The sequence below is a fragment of the Paramisgurnus dabryanus genome, chromosome 15 (genome assembly GCF_030506205.2).
Source record: "Paramisgurnus dabryanus chromosome 15, PD_genome_1.1, whole genome shotgun sequence".
NCBI lineage: Eukaryota > Metazoa > Chordata > Actinopteri > Cypriniformes > Cobitidae > Paramisgurnus > Paramisgurnus dabryanus.
Window position 1 is genome coordinate 2,695,638 of NC_133351.1, and position 14,745 is coordinate 2,710,382.

Sequence of the window (14,745 nt, forward strand, 5' to 3'; positions counted from 1 at the left end):
CTGAGTTAGCGCTATATGCTAGTTAATGCTATATGCTAACGTTTAGGTTGAAGTTCTACTATTGACGCTACAGTTACGTTTTGAAAAAAAAAACACAGACTTACCACTCAGAAACGTCCATTAACAATCTCCAAACAATTGATTATTTATTTCTTTATTTTCTTTTAAAAGCCATACCCGCTTCTAAGGCTATATTCATGGCGAGAATAAAGTGTAATTTAATAAAGTAAATCTTGAAAAGATGTTTAAAATTAATTTCCTCTAAAAATCTTGTGTTTGGATTCACTTGATTAAAAATCTTTTCAAAAGTATCAACAGAATAAAAAAGGTTTAAATTAATTATTCCATCACAGATACAGACTCATAAGATCTGTTTACAAACACACAGAGCTACTGAAGGAGCTGCTCTGAGAAACAGCCAATCAGAGCAGAGCTCAACATTATTATTCATGACGCTTTCAAATAAGGTAATAATAGACCATCTCATTCTAAGGGCAAGTAAATAGACATGTAAAAACGTTTCTGAATTATTTTGCACTTAAAAAAGCCACAAACCTTCAGAAGATACCAGAAAACAATTTAACAGATTATTGCAATCTTTTTTTGGCACCTTTAAATACAAATCTTTCAATTTAAGGTCTGATATTCAAAATACTAAATTAATGTTACTAAAAAACTAAACTGTTACTGTTTTGTTCGTATAAAAATATTTTTGCTTGAAGTTTGAATAGTTTAACATTTAAAATAACAAACATAACTATATAGATGTGTAGGAAAAGTCATAAATACATTTATCTAATCATCAGCATAAATTTTATTAGACTCATTTTGTTTATATATTTTTAAAAAGTAGTGGTTGGCAAAGATTAATCGCGATTAATCGCATAAAAAATAAAAGTGATTTGTTACATAATATACAAGAGTGTTCTGTGTGTAATTATTATGTATATATACATACATATATATATATATATATATATACATACATATATATATATATATATATATATATATATATATACATACATACATACATATATATATATATATATATATATATATATATATATACATACATACATACATATATATATATATATATATATATATACACTGTAAAAAAAATCCGTAGAAATGACAATGTTATTGCAGCTGGGTTGCCGGTAATTTACCGTAGATTTAAAATTATGTTATTTACTGGCAAGAGTTTGTTCAAAGTTAAATAAATTTTAAATATTAACAAGTCTTTATCTTTACAGAATAAAACTATACAATAACAGTCTCATGCAAAGCATTCTGGGAACCAAAAATCATCATCAACCTTTTTCTGTTTTTTGCTTCAGATTTTGCTTCCCACAACGTTTTGCTTGATGCTGTTTTTTTAGTTTTACTCTGTAAAGACAAAGACTTGTAAATGTTAAATGTTCATTCAACTTTGAACAAAATTTTGCCAGTAAATAACATACATTTAAATCTACGGTAAATTACCGACAACCCAGCTGCAATTTCTACGGATTTTTTTTTACAGTGTATATATATATATATTTACATGTGATATGTATATATATTTATTTATAATTTATATATACATGTATGTGTGTGTGTTTAAATATACATAATAATTACACACAGTGCACACACACACATATATGATGAAAAAATGATTAATTTTGTATACGATTAATTGCTATTAATCTTTGCCGAGCACTATAAAAAACCCAATCTACAATTCTGTTCCTTGTGGACTAAGCTCACTGTTGGCTTCTTTGACAAAATGTTAAATGCTCTCTAATTATTAAGTCATTTCATATAAAAGTGTCTGCTAAATGAATAAAAGTAAAAGAAAATTTCAGTATATCTTTGCATAACAAGTTCCACATAAAGAAGCCAAAACCATTTAACAAGACGAATCGGAGTTCAATGAAAGAAACACACAGAATCAATGAACGTCTTGGGATGAAGGTCTCTAGCGTACGTCTTCAAATAGCGCGAGACAAGAACGTCAGCTTTTCACAAACAGATGCCGTAAAGGAAAAGATGTGCAGAACTCTCAGTGGATACGTGATGGTTCATATGGGAATCTCATTAAGAGAAACCTGGAGGCTCATTCGAAACCAAATTGGTTCTACTTAGTAGTGAGGAAACAGGGTCATCCTAAACGCCCGCTGAACGGGGTGAAAAAGGAAGGGTGGGGGTGTGCAAAAGACAGAGGGGGGGGGGGGGTTCAGACATCCTAAAAAATAAAACGGAGTCCATGCCCAGGGGAATGATCATTATAATCCACTCCTTCCAGCCCTCCAAACACTGAACGTTCCACATATTAATCAACTGAAGCACAAAGAGGGAAATCTTTTGTTCGAGGCAATTAAACCACTAAACATACAATTAAAACAACAAAATTTAGCACTTGTCCTGCTTAAAATACAATAGATTTGATCTTAAAACGTTCAAAGTGCCAACTTTAAAGCCGAAGTCTCCAAACTTGGCGCGGCTAATCGGTTGCATCTTAATATTTGCATACAATATCATTTCGACAATTAAATTCATAAAATTTACATCTATTTTATAATTATCTCAGTTGAAGGGCATGAATGAAGGGCAGATCATGTGCTCTGTGCAACCAGCAGACAAAGTGATGTCCTTTTATGCAGATTTGCTTTGAATAATTGATGTGAATTTCAATAGATGTACCATATTTTGCGGTTTAATGCAGTGGACAATTAAAATTAGCGTATATGACTGATATGGTTTTTCATTGGCTGGTGCTGACTGCAGGTATTTAGACAGCAGACTAATATACAATATATCCAATCTAAGATAAAGTCACTTTTTGAACTGTATTGTGAAAAAAAGACAATACTTGACCAGAATGTATCCAAGTAGATGTCAGCTAAACATTGAGCTATTAAAAAAATCATATATGCATTAAAAAAATCATGCACAATAAGAAAAGCAATGTGCATTAGGAAAGTAAACAGGGTACGCTGTGATTTTACGTTGACTTTAATAGGAAACGCACAAATGGCGAGGCTGTCAGCCCTTCAGGGCACTAAATGCAGGGTAATGCCTGTGAGAGAGAGGTAGGCCGTTAAAGGCTGGGGTGAGTCGGGGTCAGCGTTGAGCCGGTGTAGGCGACAGCTGAAAAGCGCAGTACTGCAGACTGCTGGGATGAGCTAATTACATTAGCACCCATCATTAGCACAGGCAGCACCCGCGCACCCCGACTGCAAACCACCGGCCCTGCATTCTGCTGGGGTTTACTACCTGAAACCAACTCCAAATGTCCAGATGTCCAGCTCATTTGAAACGTCGAGAAACAAACAGCTCATTATGTTCGGCCTGTTTCATTTGCGAAGGACTTTGCCTAACTTACCCCAAACAACTTATGGAGTATGTTCATAATAAACAATGAGAATGCAATGAGAAAAAAGTATTTCATCTGAAGTGAGCATCCACAGATAGTCAATATTGCATGATTATTTAGGATATAAATGCAAACCTGGACTATTTTGACGGAGAATTTCAGTAAAACTTTACAATAGGGTTAATTTGTTAACATTAGTAAATGTTTTTTAGTAAAAAATTGATTTTTGTTAACTCTTTCACCGCCAGCGTTTTTAAAAAAAGTTGCCAGCCAGCACCAGCGTTTTTCATGATTTTCACCAAAGTTTAATGCCTTCCAGAAAATGTTCTTCTTTAAATATATAAACATACAATATACAAAATGAAAGAACAGACCCTCTGCTTTCAAACAAAAAAAACCGTTTCATCCTACCTTTAGTGGTTCTTTTGCAATCAGCTTTTGAATATTGGTAGGTTTTTGCAAAAACACCATATTTTGAGCAAAAAGCAGAGATAATTCCATTTTTATGACGGACTTTTCATAGAGATCCAATTCAGAGCGATCTTTAAAACAGACACGGACATGCAGCAGCTTGCCATAGGGCAATACTTCCGGTTTTAAAAAGTTGCGGAAGAGCGCCACCTGGTGGATAATAGCGGTATTGCGGAAAGACGGAAAATCTCGTCATTGGCGGGGAAGCGTTTTCTCTTAATTGACGAGATATCTCGTCAATGGCGGGGAAAGAGTTAAAGGTGCAGTGTGAAGGTGCAGGTGAGATTGCGAATTGCAACCAACGGCTCAGCCCACTGCTCACCCCTCGCTTTTGAAATGCATAGAGAAGCTACAGTAGCCGCCAGCGGAAAAACGTCATCGTCAGAGACAAAAATGTTTGTCCGTTAAAGGTGCAGTATGTAATTTTTAGAAGGATCTTTTGACAGAAATGCAAAATAATATACAAAACTATATTATCAGGGGTGTATAAAGCCCTTTCATAATGAACCGTTATGTTTTTATTACCTTAGAATGAGATATTTTTATCTACATACACCGAGGGTCCCCTTACATGGAAGTCGCCATTTTGTGCCGCCATGTTTCTACAGAAGCTCTTTACGGACAAACTTTTTTATTAAGTTGTCTCCAATGATGAAATGTTTGTCCTGTGTCGGCTATCTTAGCTTCTCTATGCGTTTCAAAAGCAAGGGGTGAGTAGTGGACTGAGCTGTTGGTTGCAATTTGCAACCTCACCACTAGATGCCGCTAACATTTACACACTGCACCTTTAAGGGCTTCTGTAGAAACGTGGTGGCACAAAATGGTGACTTCCACGTAAGGGGACCCTCATGCATGTAGATAAAAACATCTTATTCTAAGGTAATAAAAACATAATGATTTATTATAAAAAGGTCTTTATATACCCATGATAATGTCGTTTTGTATATTATATTGCACTTCTGTCAAGAGATATTTCTAAAAATTACACACTGCACCTTTAATGTTAGTAAATATCCATACAATTGTTTATTTTAGTTCATTGTGCATTAACTACTGTAATGTTGACAGATATAAGTTTTGTTTTTAACCTCCTAAGACCCAAGCTTTGCTGTGTCTTTTTTCAGATTTCTTCCAGCTATTTTGGGGTTAGGAAGAACCAATAAATAAAATAACCAAATATTTTTCTTTGAACATGAAGCAGTGTAATTGTCCACCTTTGTGTACAACAGGTTCCAGTAACACACAATTAAGTATTATGGTGCAAACAACAAAAAATGTGATGTCCATGTATGTGGACACACCAGGTCTTAGGAGGTTAAAATTGTATTATTAAATGCTGAACTGAGATTAATAAATGCTTTGGAAGTATTGTTCATTGTTAGTTCATGTTAGCTTATGCAAACAAATAAATGCTTATTGTTGTATTACCACCCTTAGAAAAAAACTAAAATGTTCCCAAAACATAAATTTCACATGTGAAATTCATGTAACTTTTCTGTAATAGCTTTTATTTAAAAGGCATTGTGGCTTTATCAAATCACTGAATTTTTTGCAAAAATAATTATTTTGTAATATATTTATCATTGCTGTGATATAAGTAATCTCATAGCCATGAACCAAAGCTTTTAAAGCAGCGTGTCCTTCCTAGAGGCCTGATGCATTTAAACCTCCGCAGCACCGTCCCATCTGCCTCGACTCCTGTCGACAGACCTCGCTCAAGGTTCCTCCTATCAATCCCTGGCACACCGCCAACCTGTCAAACCAGCCGTGCTCCGGCAGGAACGAACAGAGCGCGGGGAAGTTAGCGCTGCGTCGGAGCGATCGCTCACGTCTCCCTGCGATCATCAGCCTAATTAAGATCTGACTGCTTTTATGTGATCTTTAGTAGTACATCAAAATATCAATTTGAGACAATTAGCTGGCAAACGTGATGACTCAATTCATCATTCCTGAAGGATTTTTTCCTCCTTTTTCTCGTACCGCGCCGAGAAGACGAGGGGATAAAAGAAACAGACAAAATATTGCTCCATGAATATTTTCTGTCATGCATATCAATGGACACTTTTTCTCAGAGGCTAATTTCAAGACGTTAATTACGATTTTATGTTCTCATTAGATGATATAATTCCCTCTTCAAGCTGGGCTTCAAATGGCTGTGCCACGTTTTCCCCAGCTCAGGGTAATTCGCATGAATTTAAATGTCACGAAACATCAAATAAATGAATTAAAGAAAAAGATTTGAGCCCTCGAAGAAATAAAAGAAAGCGGTGCGAACCCGGGCAGAGAGAAAAGCTTTTCAACTTCATCAATTAAAAACCCTTTAAAATTTTACATTTCAAGGATAATATATATACGATTTAGGTTGAAAAGATGCAATGAAAAAGTAGATCTTGGATGCATTGTGGGTCTGAGCCTTGACGTGCAGTAGTCAACAGCAAACTTGTTGCATGACTTAAAAAAAGATTTTTACTACTCGACAAGTAGGCTTCACTGCCGTTTATCACATGCATTTCTTTAATTTTTCTTATCTTTGTGCATTTTCAGACACTTCAGCAGTCTTAGAAATCCCTCAGCGTGCACAACAGAACATCTTCAAATAGGACTCAAATTGCGCCTCTCATTTATTTCAAGGTTGCTCAATGATAATAGCCATAGAACGTGCAGATAATTCTTGCACGACCCTGCTTTTCCAAGGCTCATACAACTAGGTGATCTGTAGCTTTGTATTTAACATTTATTCAAATTCACAATTTAGACCCTCGCCACAAATAAAATACATCAACAGAGCACCAAGGACTTTGAGAAAAGACTAGGGTTACCAAAAGCCCAGCCTATCGACAAATCCACAACCAGCTATCAAAACATTATGCAACTCACAATACCCTGCTCTCTTCCGCACGTCATCATTTTAAAAACATTTAATTACTGTCATCTATTAAATATTCAGTCACAGATTGTCTTCTACGTTCAAAGTTCAGCAACTAAAGAAGGAAAGACGTCTCGTTCTGCAAAGCCCATTAGAAAATCAAAAAGTTTAGTATGTCTAATTAAAATGTAAACAGAGTAATGAAGACATCAGTGATTTAAGGCGACGTCTCTCTCCTTGCCACTGGGGCTATGATAATTACTCAAGCAAATGTGGGAATCTGCGCGCTGCCGAGATTAACGGATCCACTGCTAAAACTGTTTTTTCCCACCAGGGGATTGAGTGTTCGCAACCAATACCCAGCGGGCAACGCGCTGCCACTTCGCTTTATATGCAGCCAGACAGCTTTAGTGACAGGGGAGAGAGAAAACAAAAGCTTCGACTCATTGTTTGAAATAGTAGAAAAGAAGGGACGAGAGCTTCGCTTATTTTCCGTTCTAATAATTTACATCATTTGTTTGAAGTGCAGCGCTGCATTAACTTCAGCCGTGTATGAGACACATGAAAGAGCTTTTGCTCTCTCCTCACCGCTCTACACAAACAAACAAACAAACAAACAACATACAAAAGAAGTGTTTGCACAGCTTACAGTTTTACTACAATATAGCAGTCATTTACTGGATTTGAACACTATTGCATTTTTTATATAAAACAAACTACTTGGAAACCTATCTCTGTTTTCTTATTGAAAAAAGCAAAAAACCTTTACAAATCACCCAGCTCTTACCTGAACTATATAAAACATTCCTGCAAACAAACCAAAACTTTCAAATATGTGCCGTTTTCATCCATTAATCCATCCATTCATTCATTTATTCAAGAGTGAAACCATTTAAAACAAAGCAATGGTGCTTGGCAACGTATTGTGATTTTGTTTTGTTTGTTGTCAATATGGTGACAGTCTGCGTGTTGTCCGCCAGCATATCATCATAATGAAGTCGACCACGAACGCTCGTATTTCCCTGTTGACTGTCAATCACGGTTACACCGGAGCGAGTTGCTTCTGAGATCAAATCACATGGCTAAGTACAGATTAGGCTCAATAAAAACTGATAAATGATAAAAACACACATTTATATGGACTGTACAACCATGACACCGATAAAAGATAACAGAGACGAACACCTTTCTGTGTCTTACAAATGATTATGGGCTTAAAATCAATACATGCAGAATCAAATTAAGTATTCAACAAATCAATAAATGTAGCGATGTTTTTCATTCACCTCATTGAGAAGCACTTCACCTCTTTTAGGTTTACAATTAATCTTTTACATCATGAAATCTGACAGGTCTGATGTCGTCCAGTATCTGCATTTAATACAGCAAACCACACAAGCATGGTTTCCAAACTTTTTTTATACTTTCTAAACGTTGATACACGACAGTGATCCATTAACAGATGTTATGCAACTAAAACCTAATCCAAAAGTTTACGAATATCACTACAGAGTCGCAGGAGTGTTTTCCAAGCATAGGCAAGGAAAGCCCCCTTATACGTGGGAGTGGAGGTAATAGTACACAATTTTGCATCCATCTCAATTTTCTAATATAATCGTTTATCTTGCGATAAATGGGAGTTTTTGCTGAATTGAATGCAACTAGAGAAACGCAGATGAAACGTTTACATATTAACTCGCACATTTCTAAAATCCATATGATCATTACAAATCCATGACCTGTATCTTTTATTAATGAAATACTATTAACTTAAAAAGGCAAGCACTTTTCAATAATGATTATTTGTGGCCGTATTGATTGATTAGTCTACCGTATCAATGCACAGATATTTTTTGCACACTTCTGTAGGCACGGCAAGAGCGATCCAGGCCTACAGCAAGGATAATGTACACAGGTGCATTTCAAAAACCTACATCCTATATGCTGTCACTCAAAGAGAGAGAGAGAGAGAGACAGGGAGAGAGAGAGACAAGGAAGGAAAAAGGCTGAAGAGACAGACAGACAGAGTCTAAATGAGCTGGTGGAGAGATGGGGGGGTTGTGGGGTGTCAAGGATTCATGGTCCTTCATCTTTGCAGTAGAGCAAACACATCTCTCGGTATAGCAACAGACAGCTGCAAGCACTTCCAAATGCACTCAAACTCAGATCTGTGAAAGAATTGTCAGCGCGAACAGAATCGTACCAAGATAACACAACCAGCTGCCGAGAGACACAGAGAGAGAGAGAAAGAGAGAGAGAGATGTTTAGAAATGAAATTTGTCCGTCTCCCCTGGGGTTCTCCTCTACGTTCGGATAAAACGCACACAAGACAACGCTTAACATATCTGCTTAAAGATGACAAGCCGTTACTACTGATTTCAGTTGAGTCGAGCTTTCGTCTGAAATGTAGACAGGGGGTACCGCATAAGATTTGTTACACGGACTGACAAATGTATCCGTCTGTACAGATGAGTGTTTCATCAATTTGAAACGGCCCCCGAGATCCCCCAAGGTACTCATCCGCCTGCGAGCCGAGTTACTCTGAAGGTTCCTTTAATTGTCACCATTAGATTGAGATAAAACCTGTCATTCCCATTTATACAAACAATCCCAGGAGACCCGAGCTACTTACACGCATAACACACCAAACAGATCGTCTTTTATCTACACAGAGAAATACCTGCATTACTGAAACATCACTACAGATTTTACTTTGTTATTATCAGTGATTATTTCATGTTGTTGTCTTTTGGTTCCATGTGATTAAATGACATTAAAAGCAATTAATTCAGGACAGGCATCACCTACAGTTATTTTATATTTAAACCACTTAGCATGACATAAACTTACTCATACTGTTATAAAAGATTTTGATCATCCCACCCACCTGCACCTGACTTACTGAAGAACGTAAGCAGCAAATAAACTCCTAAACTTTTCACTTTTTTGTACCATTTTTAGTAACACAACACATCACACAAGATCACAATTATTAAGACTTAAATCTACAGTCACAGGAATACAAATCATAGCCCAAAACTACATAACCCACATCTATGAGTAATACTCCTCCTGAACAAATCCCAACCTGACGCATTTGCTTGAAAAACTCACACATGGCAAATAAAGTCATCACAACACATACAGATCAATACAAATGAGTCTTTTGAAGAAAGTGAAGGTGTGCTTGTTGTTTTGATCTTTGACATCTGTTTGTTTAACCTGATTCATTCACTCATATTTACTCTATTTTTACATGCTTATTTATTTAATTGAACACTTTTGCAGAGTACAAGATTATTTCAAATCTATAGAGCATTTCATCCAAACCCTCGTTTTAATAAAAATAGAAAAAAATTACTTGATTTAGGGTAGTTAACATTGTATATCTTGCGTACTATTTCCAACATTTTTATTCTAATAAATCTAATACATTTTTATTTTATTAGATGTTTGGCTTCACTAGTTTATCTTTTAAAAGTCCTGTGGTGACAAATGAGCTTTAAAAGTACAAATATTCAATAGGCTCCCAATTAATTTAAGGTCAGCAAAAACAGCACAATTAAAAAAACACATCTCGCTCACTGCAAAAAACTACATGCATGTCAAGTACCCTTCATTTTTAAATAATTTGCAAAAAAACATGCTAAAGCCAATTAAGTGAATTATACAGACAGCTAAATAAAAACGATATTTCTATTAATGAACAGAAAACTATCACTATACGTTCGCATCTTGTCACAATATTGCCAAACCATCAGAGTGGATGTAATTGCGTGCATGCGTCTGCTAATTGCCGCATCAGTTGCACGTTTGTCTTCTGTAGATTTTTGTGTATACAGTGAAGCGCCTGTAGCTCTGTGCTAGAATGTCAACACCAGATACATCAGATCCATCAAGCAAAGAGGGTGCTGAAAAGGGGAGGGGTCAGCATCTGTCATCACACAAACCACAAAACTCAACATGAGATTTTGTGTCAACCCCGCGGACTCGTGCACAAAGCTGCACGCACACACTCGTGCGGACTGACGTGCCGTACAATCAGGAGGGTGTGAAGCTGTCATGTCGTTTAACATGCTTATAAAGCTCAGCTTGAGGTTAAATCAGGACTGTGCGTTTTTACAAATCCACTGCTCTCGGTTATGATAATATCAATAAAAGCTTTACATAATATTTGTTGATAGCATCGCCATCTGAAACTTGAAACATCTGCGGAGCTGAGCTGTCAGATGATGTCTAAATTAGGTCACTGATGTCCGCTGTGCTATTGAAAAGTGTTTACAGATTACACATCTAATGGCTTATTAGACCTCACCACCATATAAAATAAAAAAACACATCACTCTCAACATCCACTCCTAAAACAGAAAAAACACTCTGTGATAATGCAAACGTTCACTTTTCTATTGATTTGAGCTGAAGGGGTTTGGAAAACACACTTGAGTCTTAGCCAGGCCATTTAAAATGTTTTTAAATATAAAAAATGCAAATGGAAGAGGGATACGGATAATAACTATTATCATCACAACCCAGAAATGTGTAGATGTAGTTTCTGTTCGGTTGGGTGATGGTGAGAAGCAAATGTCAAACTGTATTTCCTTTCAAATAAATCAAAATTCAATTGTCCTGAAAAACTGAAAACTATGAGTTTGCGATGACAGGGGTGTAACTGTCAACAAATCAATAGTTTCTGACCTCAAGCCTTCGAGCCTGACAATGTCGGCAGAACTGTGGCTCGGTCGGTGCTATTAAAAATATAAAGAAATGAAGATCTAGAAGTAGTAAGAGGTTTGAGAGCGAGTACAGAAAAATTGCAAATGTGCATGATGTAGGACACATTTTAAAAGTGCATGCAAATAATGTTCAATAAATGTGTCATCTCAAACTGATGAATAAAGTCCTAAATTTGGGATGAAAAATGCATGCAGTCCCAAACAGTAATTTGCTACGGTAACTTCTTTATGCCAGCTTTGGTGTTTACCACGGTAAAAAGTAAACGGGCAGGTGATACCATAATTTAACCTGATCTGACCCTTAATTTTGTTCATGTAACCTAAAAGTATTCAAGTTAATTCAGACATAGCCTACATAATAAATTGATTTAACAAAAACAAATTAGTTTACAATGAAGCACATTTTAGGTTACATAACAAAAAGTATTGAAAAAGTAGCCCATGTAAAAAAAGTATTTTTACAGTGTAGGAGGAAAAAGATATTTTAAATCTTGTGGATTCATGTCGGTGGAAGACAATTTATCATCTGTGTTTCAAACTGCTTGAATTGTCAATTTGTTTTTATAAATAAATATAAAAACAAATTAACACAAAAAAATGCATAAATTGCAAAAGGTACATTTACATCCCCAAAATTTAAAAGAGATGCATACAACACACAACAAGCTTTGATTCTTTAAAAGATACATGTAACGAAAAATAACTTTGCACATTTATTTTAACTTCTCACACACAAGATTTAGTTATTATCTTAACAATAAGTTTAATATTCTGCCAACTTCTAACATAAACGCATCTTATGCAACAACTGACATGACTGCAATTAATGCATATATATACACAACTACGCTATTATATTTAACGCCTTATTTAAAACAACCTGTATGTATACATATACACATTCAAGCGTTTTAATGCAACCCTGCAGAGTAAAATACTGCAATCTAACAGGTTAGGTGATTAAATTATGCATCACTAAAAACACAATGCATGCACAAACACACGCACTCCAAAAAATGACTGAATAAATGAACGTACCATGTACACTGGAGCTAGTGATCATCTTTTTCAAAGGCGAAAACCGTGGATGAGAAGGCGAATGTGAATTCCTGTCTTTCCCCTCTCCGCTATCGGATTACACTGCTGTGAAAAGCAGGCCTGTCCGTCAGGTACTCATTTAACCTACATGCATATCATTAAGAAGCAAAAGCAACAAAAGCTCTCGGACAACATGTGAGGGAGAGAGTGTGAGTGGAGGAGAGTGAGAGAGTGGATGAGAATGAGAGAGAGAGAGAGGGAGGGAGAGAGAGAGGGGAAGGGGAAAACACATGACCAGACAGAGAGCCTATGTCAGTTTTTCCTTCCAGTCTTACTGGGTTTACTGGGCTCAGAGACATTGGTCGCATTTTAAAAATGACACGGAGACGGCGTTTGAACTTAGAAAAATGCAGTTCCTCGTTATGAAGTGCGCATTTGATATGCATGCACTAATGGCATGCAAAAACTTTCCGGGAATGATGCACGTATAATGGGGCGCACGCACTGGAAAGTTACTTTGTAAAAACTCAAACCCCGCCCCGTGTTCACTTTCAATCCCAACGTTGCCATAATGAATCATAATCAACTATTACTGACCCATGTCAAACTTCACCCGCCTGAAAATGTATACCATCCCGCTAAATGCCCCAAAACACCTCGCATCAAAATAACCAACGCACGGGTTTGGATACGGAATACGCGCTTCATACGCGTCCGGCTGACGCGCGGACAGGGCACTGCGACCGAAGCGACGCTGCTCTCCCGTAGTCGATCGCCGCTGCTTTTTAAATTCTTACGTGGTTGAAAATCGCCAGGTTTAACTCTTACCTGCTGGTATGACAGGATAAGCTGTCAGGTTAACGCGGCATCGATCCGACGGACTCGCCGATGAACGCGTGTGCGGGTTACGTGCGGATGCTGGTCATTTGAAAGCATTCCAAGTTAGTGTGGGGAAGACTGACCACTGCCTCTGCCATGTTGGAATTTCAAAACCCCGAACAGCTGCTCTGGAGAAGCACGGCGTGCCGCAGACTGCGCATGCGCGTTATCCAAGAGCCAAATTCAAAGGAGGGCTGCAGGGTCGGCAGATTTGCCTAAACACAGAAGAGAGCGGGACTGACTGTCGTGTCACAGCAGCACATTGCAATGCGTACTTACTTACTGTGAAGTTAACCTGCTGACAAAAAAAGCTTTTTATCCAAAACGACTTACAGTGCATTACAAGATATACATTTTATGGCTATAGCTGGACTTCACAGCTAGAAAAAATTAAACTTTTTTTCACTGAAACAAAAAATCCTCCTGAACACCTTATCAACCGCATAGGGCAATGCACTGGAGACCATTCACAACAACCTAGCGGCAACTTTGCACAGGCCGACACTTGCTATTTGGAGACTGGATTATAAATAAGGAGCTCAGATGCAAAAGACTCTAAATGGCACTTCAGTCAAAAATGTTATTCATCAAAAAGTTTTGCTTCAAATCTGCTTAATCCTGGCCTCCGGCCATTTAGAAATCCTGGTTTGTTGGCAAAAACCACCAAGAGTCTGATCAAAAATGCTGCAGATGCACTTAGAGGGTTTTGCATGAATTCTTCAAATCTTTATTTTTTTATTATGTTAATCATGCATTTGTTCAGTAACATACCATTAAATGTTTAAATGCTTGAAGGCAGATACGATTTTAAATATTTTATTGTTAATTCCATGTGTAAACAGCTGCAATCATCTATTCATGCTATGTTTTGTAAAAATAAAAAATAAAACGTTGAAATCTTCTTATATAACTTGTGTTAAATAAATCTTTTTTTAAATCTGCAACTAGATTGGATTTCAGAAATGAAGGGCATATCTCGATATATCTTTCTAACAGTTTGACATCCTGTCATATATCACACCATGACAAAACCACTCCACACCTCTTCCCCGGCAACGTCCCAACGCTCTTTTGACAATCCATAGGGACCTGGCTGAGGACCTGGAGTTTAGACACATGATGTCTACTGTGGAACCCACAGTCCCAGCATTGCATCTCAGATTGGTGTGCTGGGGCCTTGGGTTGATGCATCGATCTGGCCCTGAGCGTTCCCAGATGAGTTTGCAGGCCATTTCCAGAAGAGCCTCAAAGCCTTCGGAGGATTTCTGCCCATCGGCAGTCGACGCGGCTCCATTCAGCCTTCCTAACAAACGACTGCTCGCTGCACTCCAAGGTAATAATTACCGTACCGCTTCAGACTCTGATCGCCTGTTACCAATCCAGTCGAGCTTTCT

General features: G+C 37.1%; 1 protein-coding gene across 3 annotated transcripts in view; it reads right to left on the minus strand.

The window, feature by feature from the left end:
• Nucleotides 1–13,439, minus strand: part of fign (fidgetin) — a 59,738-nt gene extending 46,299 nt beyond the window's left edge. The window contains exons 1-2 of one of the 3 annotated variants that reach the window (XM_065252341.2): nt 13,301–13,425; nt 12,473–12,577 (exon numbers count right to left, since the gene is read on the minus strand). In XM_065252341.2, coding sequence (XP_065108413.1) covers nt 12,473–12,497 — 25 coding nt within the window. In that variant the 5' untranslated portion in view covers nt 12,498–12,577; nt 13,301–13,425. Of the gene's footprint in view, nt 1–12,472; nt 12,695–13,300 lie in introns of those variants that run through there. The other 2 variants (XM_065252342.2, XM_065252340.2) reach the window with 2 other exon arrangements.
• Nucleotides 13,440–14,745: the final 1,306 nt, after the last annotated feature.